This window comes from Adiantum capillus-veneris, chromosome 12 (assembly GCF_014529385.1).
Source record: "Adiantum capillus-veneris isolate H3 chromosome 12, ASM1452938v2, whole genome shotgun sequence".
Taxonomy (NCBI): domain Eukaryota; kingdom Viridiplantae; phylum Streptophyta; class Polypodiopsida; order Polypodiales; family Pteridaceae; genus Adiantum; species Adiantum capillus-veneris.
The window spans coordinates 12,069,239-12,080,208 of NC_140942.1; the positions used below are offsets into that span (position 1 = coordinate 12,069,239).

The following is a 10,970-nucleotide window of genomic DNA, read 5'->3' on the forward strand; positions in this document are numbered from 1 at the left end:
TTGAAACATACTCTTGTATGTTTACTTTCATGGTAGGCCAACAGAAATACATTTCTACTCCTCGAAGAGTAGAATATGGAATCCCTCTTTGCCCTGCATAAGGAGAAGCATGGGACTCATACATGACTTTCTTATTGTATGGTGAGTAATACATATCCTATTGCCGTTTAGAAGATAACCAACCTCTAAGGTGAATGGTTCTTCTTTCTTCCCTAATGCAAAGGTTGTAATTACACACTTAAAGTCTCGATTAGTAGCATACTCATCTATCATAAAAGATAGATCATTGTGAGTTGCTATTGACACCATATTTACCCTTGGCCATCGTGAAAGTGCATCGGCCACTTGATTGTGCTTGCCAGCAATGTGAGCAATATGAAATTTAAATTGCCAAAGAAAGTTTCTCCACCTCAGTTACTGTGGAAGACCCTACAGGCATCGATGAAAGAATTTTTGACTTTGTAATATCTGCAGGAGCTGATCATAAAAGCTTAAATTTTCCAGTTACTCCAACCAACATGTCACCTTAGCAAATGCGTACTTTTTTCTCACAGGCATTCCCAGAGCAGTGTACATATGCACAATAATTTTGGAGAGCTGGTCCTTCCAAAATAGATATAGTTTCTCTGATCCTTCAGAACAACTTTCTAGTCACACCGATTGGTGGTGCTACATCTTCGACGAGCGTCCCAGTTACACCGATGGGTCGAGCTACACCGTAAGATTTTCTCATGTTGGGAGTGGAGGCTACAAGACTCTTCAACATGAGTTTGTAGTGTCATACACTATTTAAATAGTATATGTACATATGTTTTTCTAATGTTTATCTTATTGTTAAGTATTTATATTACAAAAGCTTGCCATGAAGCGTTCTTCGACGTGTAGAGAAGAGAAATATGGATTTAAAGATGGACTATCAATTCTTCTCTACCAACTTCAGGATGAGGGAGAGGACGTCGTTGACTGGGAGGCATTACCTTGATGAGTATGGTTTATGTATATGTTTTCATCAAGTATAGTTGATGTATAACTAGCTATGTTTATGCTTTTGGTTCATGTATACTTAGACGTCGAGCGTGGGTCTAGATATATTCATGTATGTTCAGTTTTAGTTTTGGTTATGATTCTGCCAACATTGTTATGGCTATTGTTTTAATAGTGTTATGGTTTTGGTTAAGGTTTTGAATTTGGTTATGGTTATGATTTTGAAATCATGTTATGGTTATGGCTCGCGAATTTGGTTATGGTTATGGTTTTGAAATCATGTTATGGTTATGGTTATGGCTGCAAATTTGGTTATGGTCATGGTTTTGGGATCCGCTTAAGGTTATGGTTATCGTTTTGGAATCCACTGAAGGTTATGGTTATGGTTTGAGAATTTTGTTAGTTATGGTTTTGGAATCCGCTTAAGGTTATGGTTATAGTTTGAGAATTTGGCTATGGTTATGGTTTTGATATCTGCTTAAGGTTATGGTTATGGTTTGAGAATTTGGTTATGGTTATGGTTTTGGAATCTGCTTAAGGTTATGGTTATAGTTTTGGAATCCGCTTAAGGTTATGGTTATGGTTGTGGAATGCGCTTAAGGTTATGGTTATGGTTTGTGAGTCATGTTATGGTTATGGTTTTTTATTTTTATGATGGTTATGATTTGTGAGTCTTGTTATGGTTATGGTTATGGTTTGTGATTTTATGATGGTTATGGTTTGCGAGTCTTGTTATGTTTATGATTTGTGAATCTCGTCATGGTTATAGTTCCAAAATCTTGTTATGGTAGTGGTTACATTGTCAATATGTACTCACACATCTGCTCAATTTTCAGGAAAAATGAAGGTGGAGTGCGGTTGCTTTTGCACTCTTTCCTTTGAGCACAGGGGGTTGGCTTTTGGTGCTACATTATATGCAGCACCTGCTACCAACCCTCTCTGTTCAAAATTTTTTGGAGGTTTTGGCATCAATATATGCGTCTATATAGGCATCGATATGTGCATTGGTATATTTTAGCGCATATATCAACACTGTATATACCGATGGTATGGTACCAACGTTTATTCAACATGCATATCAACGCCATGGAATTTTATAAGCCATTTATTTCTGTCGATATAGTCATCGGTATTTGTGCGACGTGTTGTAGTGATGTGTAACCATGCATAAATGCAAAATCACATACATAATGCATAAACCTTTATGCACATATTGTAAAAATAGTGTGTAAGCATTACTAGTAACTACTCGAAGATCTTGCATAGTGGGATATGTAAGGATACTCGATGTGTGTGTGTGTGTGTGTGTGTGTGTGTGTGTGTGTGTGTGTGTGTGTGTGTGTGTGTGTGTGTGTGAGAGAGAGAGAGAGAGAGAGAGAGAGAGAGAGAGAGAGAGAGAGAGAGAGAGAGAGAGAGAAATGTCACGTAGCTTGTAAAGGCATTGTGAACCACCCCTAGTGGTGGTAGAGCTTGATCAGGCACCAAGAGTAGGCCACTCAAGAGTGGATGCACTGTGTGTTCGAGGTTTAGTGGTGAAGACGCCCAAGGTTGGAGTACCCGTGGGAGACCGAGCTAGTGGGATGTTAGTATAGATAAGCACGTATAAAAATGTAGTAGCACTTCCCTGAGTTGTCTATATAGCCACGTATTGAGAAGTACTTAGAACACTCTCTAGCCCTCTATGATTGGGTGGTAAATTCAAGCTCCTTATCTCCTCCTCCCTTGGTCATGGTGGCATTACAAGCACATGACACACTCTCTCTCCCCTATGTCTCTCTCTATGGCATTTTTCTCATTATTCTCCCCCCCCCCCCCCCCCCCCCCCCCCCTCTCTCTCTCTCTCTCTCTCTTCTCGTGATCTTGGGTCACCATCCCTTATTGCACTCTGGCATGGTATCAGGTCCGATCAAATCGACAACTTGACAACAACAAACTTGCTATTGAGGATGCACAGAGGGGATGGACACTTGTGGCTACATTTTCATCATAAATTCTTCTCTTCTTGTTGTGATTTTGCATCTAGAGAAAGCTATCGGTGACTTGCTAAAATTTTGTCGCAACAAACCCTTGAGGATGTGTCACTTTTACTATCTCTTGGCTATAATTTGTTAGTGGCACATGCACCATCTCTCTCTCTCTCTCTCTCTCTCTCTCTCTCTCTCTCTCTCTCTCTCTCTCTCTCTCACACACACACACACACACACACACACACACACACACACACACACACATTCTCATTTTTCTCTTTTCCATGCTCCTTCCTTTGACTCTCTTGTGCTCTCACTTCAACATACCTATCTATTGCATTTTGACATGATATTAGAGCCACAACATGACGACGTTGGACATGGGCTTGGAAATATGAGAACGGGATGAATATGATTCGCTTTTGTAGCCAATAGAAAATCAAAGTGTGCCTACGTTTTCATCACAAAAGCTTATCTTCTCATTCGGTTTTTGCATTTATAGGGGTTGCTAATAATCTGATGCAATTTTGCGGCAAAGATTCCTTGAGGATATATGCATGTTTTTTAGTCTAGACAACTCAGGGAAGTGCTACTACATTTTTAGCAAAGATTCAGGGGAAATCTTGGTGTGTTTGATGAAAAGAGAAGCCTCATGTGCAAGATTCATGCTAGGGATTGATCTGCTAGCCAAAAGAGGTGGTTTCGTTGGCAAATGGGCATGATCTTTGGAGCCGAATCTTTCTACTTCTTTGCTTAGGAGGTTGCAAGTTTCTTGTAGCCTTGAACATCATATGCATTTTTCTACAAGGTTTCACTTTTTACTTTGGATTCGCTTGATCATGGTGATGAAGGACATTTTAGAGAGTTCTCATGGAGATGAGACATTCTCAACAAATTGGATGATTCTTTACAACAATAGAGGAGGTCTGAATTAGACAGGGATGTCCTTTGTCTCCTCTGCTCTATGCCATATCTCCAGATGCGCTAGGCTGGTTGGTAAAATACTTGATGGCCAAAGGGAATCCAAAAGGGATACAAATTGATGGGGCAGAAGATAATCTATGCCTAAAACAATTCGCAGATGACACCAATGCTTTGGTAAGAAATGAATCTCAGTCTGTTGAGAGCTTTTGGAAAAGTTTGAGGCTGTTTTGCTTGGCCAGTGGATCACTTCTAAATCACTCGAAAACTAGGTTCAAAGTGTTCAAGGGCCCTTTCCCAGATTTGGTTAAAATAGCAGGCAATAAACCTATTGAGGATGGGCAAATTTTCAGGCTGCTTGGTATCCCCATGGGATTTAAAGTCTCCTTCAATCAAAGATGGGATTGGGTATTGGACAAAATCAAGAGAAAACTATTTTTGTGGCATAACCATCAACCAAGTCTGTCAGCCAGATTTTTTGTGCTAAACCATTATCTGTTGTCTTCTGTTGTGTATTTTTTAGCACGTTGGATGCATTCTCAATATCAGTTAAACAAATTGTTTTCACTGGCAAGAAGGTTTTTATGGGGATGCTCTGATTATGGCAGCAAACTACCAAGGGTATCTAGCAAATTTGTTGCAGCGGCAAAGAGAAAGGGGAATTGGGCATTCTCAACCTGCAAGAACTTTCATGCAAGCTGGCTAGTAAATGGGTATTAAGAGCAGTCTCTTCCCTAGACTATTAGTCTCTGCTCATGAAAAGGAAAACCCCCAAGTTTTACCTTAAGGAGTACAAAGCTTGGCAAGGACTTTCACTTGAAGATCTTCTTATTTTTAATGATGACTTTTCCCTTGGGGTTCTGTACTATTTGCAAGTTTAAAAAGCTTGGGCTGATAAGAAAGCTGGCTTGAAGCCCCCTCAAGATTGGACCCTCTGCCCTTCTGTGTGGCTACAAGAATCCATTTGGTATGGTTGGTTGTCAAAGTCAAATGGGTGGCACCTATCAAGGAAAGCTCACAAATGTTTTAAGGCTGGTCTAAGAAGCTGGAAAGATGTGTACAAGGATGGGGATTGGCTCACAGTTGAGCAGATGATGCAACAATTTAGGATTTCCTTAGGGATGTGCTGATTTGGTCTACAACAGAATCCTCAGAGTGAAGGATCTGATGCAGTGCATTTACAGGGAGCATTAGAGCATCCTTTCAAAAGTTTTGCAATGACATCTACCACTCAAAAGGGCCAGCTCCACTAATGGATCCACAATTAATGGGTAAGCTTAACAACAGATGGAAGCTCTCTTGGAATGCTAAACAGTGGTCCTGCATATTTAAATGCATTTGGGCCTTCCCATTGTCCATCAAGCATAGTTGTTCACTGTGGCTTATCATCCACCAAGGCCTATGGACAAGGTCAAAAGCAAAGAAATTGGGTATTGCTGATGGGAGGTGTAAAAGATGCATTGCTCAAGAAGAATCCTTGTCCCTCCTTTTCATGACATGTAAATATAACCTCTACTTCAAAAATGTGTGTGCAACAAGCTTGTGCTGTTGATAAGTCAAAACTTTGTTGGAGGTCTATTCTAATAGGGGAATGCAGCTTTAGTGATATCCCTTTGTGGACATGTTTAAGGGGTGCCTATTTATGGCAAATCTGGGTGGAAAGGAATAAAGCCATATTTGGTGGTACCTTCTCCTCTTCTGTCGGTTCTCTTACTATCAGCTTCAGAGCCATTATGGAGGAAATGAACAGAGATGTCTCCAAAGCAGGCCGAGTTGATGTTAAAATTTTACAGAAGTCTTTTAGATGGCAAATGTGGAGAGAGATTCTGCTATCTCAATACAATCCTAAGAGAATGTATGCTATTGCCAATTTTTAATCCTTCCATTACCCTTTGTAATGTTTCCCTTGCCCCTTGGTCTCTCCTTTGTAGACCAAGATTGCTCCTATCCTTCCTCATGGGTCCTTATACCTTCTTTCCTTTCTCTTTAATCTAATTCAGTTGTTTTCTCAAAAAAAATAAAATAAGAGGAGGTATGTTTGTGATAAGAGTTACTACATAGGAAGATTCTGGAGCTTCCAATGTTTCCCTAGGATCAAGAGCATGATGCCACCAATGCTTATGTAGACAACACTAAAGAGCTATGTCCTATGGTCAATGATGAGATTGATTAGTGAGAGGCTCCCAAGTAGTGTGCACTCTCCTTTGAGGAGTTGGAGAAGCTTGTGTTGGATCAACACACGTTCGAATGCCCTTTATATGTGAAAGGATTGGAGGTCAGCTATAGAGCCATCCAACTTTTGGATCGTCCAATCTCTCCAAGTCTCTCTATGGGTGGCGCTCATTTGTGAAGCCACCCAATGATCATTCATACCAAGTTTACCCACGCGACTAACACGGGTTCTTTAATGGCCCCCGAGCGGTGGGATCAATGGACGATGTTCAAGGAGGGGAATCTCAAGGGTGACGGACGGTAGGCAAAAGGTCAACGCCGGGTGCACGGAATGGGTTTCGAACCCAGGCGGCCTCGTGTTCACACTTTCATATTTAGTTGGCAATATCACGTACGCGATATGCGCGCGATGTGTAAAGTTCACACTCGAGCTAAGCTAGCACTGAGATGAGATTAGACTCAAGTTACATTAACCTAGATTCATCTAATATATTCTACGCCAAGACGGAGATCCTAGAAAAGAACAGAAACCCAAAGAGAGAACATTTCGTCGATAGCACAAAGTACAGGGGTAAAATCTGGCTCTCCCAAGTCCCACATGCATACAATACTATGTACCTGTCGACAGTAATAGCCCCCATCCCAATGCTCGTTGCCACTGTGGACAGCGGCTTACAAGCAAGGCCTGATCAGGGCCAGGAAAGAAGTCAAACCTGCCTGTGTGTGTGTGTGTGTGTGTGTGTGTGAGAGAGAGAGAGAGAGAGAGAGAGCAAGAAACGCTAAAAGCTATGACGGCGCAGGTCAAATCATCTGATGCAATGCAGTGTACCACCATTACAAGGTTACAGCCAACTTGACAAAATATATACATAATTTCACCTTATTCATGTCAAAGAGAGCTTGATACAATATGATGCTGCTGATGCTGATGCAGAAGGTATAGCACAATTGAAAGAATGATCAGAAGATGCACCCTCCACCCCTATTTGGGATGAAGGCAGTCACCGGTCAGGTCACGGATCTATAATCCACTGGTTACAAAACCATGTGTTATGCACCACATATTGTGCCATGAAACCTGATGCATTGCTTGAAACAATCCCGGGAACATAACCACCTTCACCACTTCAAGCTTGAAAGTTGATCATCTCTTCCAGCATTCCGGCAGCAATAATCGAGTATGACTCTGCATATATAAGGACCTTTTGTTTCATTTTTGGTATAACAGAAAACTCTGAGAATACTTGTGTAGAGGAATTGCACTGTTTGAGAACATTGACTGTTTCAGCCAGAACTGGCCGCAGTTTTATCAGGATGAACCGTGCGCCCCCGCCAACCCACTAGCCAATCCATCGTCCTCTTCGCAAAGCTCGATGACCGGTTTGCGCCTGCCTTTTTGTCAAGGATTAGCTTATGATTGTCATTCTCATGACCCAACTGGATGCTCTGTTCTGTTGTCAGACAAGGTTCCCAATAAGACAAAGCTTCATCACTCTCAGACAGAGCTCTCCGACTTGCACTCGCTCTTAGCTTTGCATTTAGTACATGGTGACTTGCAGGCGTGGGAAGCCGAAAAGACACTGCCCGCTTCGAGCTTTCAAGCTCGTGAGTATTCTTGCTCGCTTCATACTTGCCCAATGCATTCAGCCCTTGGATCTTTTGACTGGCTGAGTCAGAAGAGAACGATGCGTCACTGCCGACATTTGCCCGCATGGATGTAGCTGTGCTTGACTCTTCAAGATCCAATGTCTTAGGAACATCGGCTGGCCATCGGTCAGAATCGACAGGCTTATCCGAAGGCTGTAATGTATTAAGTGGGGCATTCATAGCTTCCTCTATAATGCCTGCATCTGGGTCTCCCCCATTGCAAAACCTCAATTTACTAAAGCTTGCACTTGCCCAACTTGGGCTCAAACTCCTACTTCCCAAGTCTCTCCGCGTATTCTCAGTAGCTGGAGCTGGCATCGGAGCTTCCAATGTCAAAGAGCTGGAGACTCGATGACTCAAATTCAGTAGGTCATCGAGCCTGGAGCTCGAGATCAATGGGTGTTCTTTAGACATTGGTGGAATTAGAACCTCCAGATTTGAGCAGCTGTCAATAACATACTCATAAGAGCCCTTGGAGTAGGATCTTCTTGATGCACCTCCTGCTGCTTTTGACAATTTCCGAGCGCGTCTGCCTTGCTCATTGACAAGTCGGCATTTCCCCAGATGGACTGCGATGCGGCGCCCACTCCCATAAGCGGAGGCTCTGTCCAATTGGTCGCTGTACCTCCCTGATTGTGCATCTGTGTTGTTCCCAAATGAGGTGTAGCTGAGGTGCCCTGAGTCTAAGATCGCAGCAGCAGAACTGCTGCAAAATATCGGGTTAAGTAACGCAGAGGTTGTTGTCTCATTGGAGGTCATCTTGGTTGCTCGAGGCGTGCGATTTTCTGCTTCTGAGGATGCAGCAATTTTGCTTGATTCAGTAAAATTGAGTGGTTTTTCGACATGCTCAAAGCTTGCCAATCTAGCAGAGTGACTCATTATCCTTGCTCCAGAGGTGGAGTCACAAGAAGCACCTGATTCTGCGGCATTCAACATGGAATTCCTGTTCTCACAGGCCTCAGCTAATGGCTCAGGACACTGGACTTGATCGACTTGGGGACAGCCCATGCTACCGGCAATGATGGTGAGACGACCTAGTGAGCTGCGCCGACTAGAAGACCCGAGTCCCGCAGAGCGACCTGATTGTGCGGGCACCGTCGCGTCTACCACTAACTGCTGATGTTCCACCTCACCCACAGTGCTCATCTCAGATGATAGTAATGGTTGTAGAGAGCCTGGCAACCAGCATTCAGGAAGAAGCATTGTGCGGCAAAGCGGACAAGTCGAGTGGGAAAGAAGCCATGTATCGATGCAATCCATGTGGAATGCGTGCCCGCATGAGGGCAGGAGGCGAAGCTGATCGTCGCCCACAAACTCACAAAGACATATTGCACAATCCGCACCGTCCTTGAGACCCTCCGCAGCTGCCTTGTATGAAAACACAGGCAGTCCATCTATGAGGGACCTGTCAAGCCCTGCATCTTGTATGTTGAAGAGCTGCTGCAATTGTCCTTGAAGGGCAGTCAAAGCAATTATCCTGTTGTTAGCCCCAGCGCCACCATTAGCGCCTGTCCGCAGACCGCGCCGAATGAGGGAGGGGTTACGTGCGAGCCACCGGATGAGCAGATGGAGGAAAGCTGACAAGAAGAAAATAACTGTGAGGACAATGATGATTACCACAATGCTTGGGCTGACCTGGGCGGTGGTTGAGGTGGTCGCATCAGATGTTGCCAATTTCCGGAATGCCATGTTATTCGAGCTCCGCAAGCAAGTGCAGATATTTTGTAACTCTACTGATGGAGCTGGGAGGCTAGGAAGGGGCCCAACTCTGCCATTGCCAAGCTAGTACTCTGGCTTTATCTTTGCGGCCTTGGCAACATGCATTACCTGGTTCTTCTTCTTCATGAAACTCTAATTGGGCGTCCTCTTTCATGTGCTTGTGATGATTTTGAAACCCTAATTGCAGTTCTATTGCATTCCCTTGCTGCCAGTGTAGGGTGGTTGTGGCTTTCTGTAGCAATCACTTGCTGCTACACACGAACCCTTAGTACCTAGCGCATGCCAAAAATTACACAGGAGAAAAAAAAAGGCTGTTTAGAATATTCCAGCCAAATTAGACAATTGAGAAGCTTCCCTTCAATTGAAATTCAATCAGGCATGAAAGCAGGAGGTTAGAAGATGCCGCTCATTGCGCAAGCTGTGAAAGTAAAGTAGAAAAGAGGATATTATAAGCTGCCCTCATCAATAATTAGCGATGGAAAATGACTACAAAAACAATTTGCTGCTTTGAAAAAACGAGAAAAACGCAGAAAAGAAAATGAAGGGATATCATGGGTTGTTGCCTTGTTATAATTGATCATGAGCTTTTGCTATAAGTACAAGGATTGGGGGATGTAACAGGCAAAAAAAATCTAGCGGTTTCTGTAATAAGAGGAGTAAATTTAGTAGATTTTTTAAAAGTTTAATTGACAAGCTCGAGAGAGATATATATATGTGTGCATTTGATGGGTGGGTGATGGCAGACAAGACGGCAAAACTCATAAATCAGCCATTGAAATTTAATTACCGCACTGGAGCGCATATATAATCGCAGCCTGCCTGCATTATTTATTTTTACTTGCTATTTACCAACCCAAAAAAAGAAAAGCAGCTTGCATTAATATCTCCTCTTCAAAAAGCAGAAAAAGCCATTTGGGCGACACCAAACTTGAAAGACTGCACAAAAGAACAGGTTTTTTCTGGTACATTATTTCTCAAATCTTCACAACAAGGGGATACTCACTGATGAAAGAAGGCGGTCATAATAATGTGAAGGCGATTGGATTCGGATGGTGGGCAACTAATTTGAGCTGACTCTGACGTATTGCAACGTTGCGCCAGGTAATAAATGAGGGATTGCAATCCTTCGCTGGTGAGTACTGGTGACTAGTCGCAGCGCTCTGCAATATATACAAGACAGCAAATCCTCAGCTAACGAAGGTGATTAATTTAGGGCAAATAGTATTATAACCTTAATCACACTAGATTCAAAGACAGATTATGACACTCACAGAGGATTTACTGCAAACTGAAAAAACTCTTGATTTCTGGATTGGAACTTACATACTAGTAGTGAGGCTTTCAACTTGATTAAGCCTAATGCTGCTGGAGAAGCGCTAATTAATTTGTAGATACAAAATGAGGGAGTGTGGCAGGTAAGAAATATAACTCGGGGGAGCAATGGAAAAAAAATTATGCACATGATGTGCGCGCGCGCCCGCGTGTGTGTATGAGTGTGGTTGAAAAGAGAGCAATGTAAATAAATGTAAAGTTAATTGCAACTGGAGGGGGGGGGTTGAC

At 42.8% G+C, this 10,970-nt stretch overlaps 1 protein-coding gene across 1 annotated transcript; it reads right to left on the bottom strand.

Annotated features, from left to right (window-relative positions):
- Positions 1 to 6,910: 6,910 nt before the first annotated feature.
- On the bottom strand, positions 6,911 to 10,570 carry LOC147445327 (uncharacterized). The gene is made up of 2 exons (XM_086524875.1): positions 10,414 to 10,570; positions 6,911 to 9,682 (listed from the first exon to the last, which is right to left on the bottom strand). The coding sequence occupies exon 2, from the start codon at positions 9,378 to 9,380 to the stop codon at positions 7,329 to 7,331; it is 2,052 nt and encodes a 683-aa protein (XP_086381001.1). The 5' UTR covers positions 9,381 to 9,682; positions 10,414 to 10,570; the 3' UTR covers positions 6,911 to 7,328.
- Positions 10,571 to 10,970: the final 400 nt, after the last annotated feature.

Excerpts from the sequence above, each read along its gene's own strand:
- LOC147445327 (XM_086524875.1), bottom strand. The coding sequence starts at position 9,380 with ATGGCATTCCGGAAATTGGCAACATCTGATGCGACCACCTCAACCACC.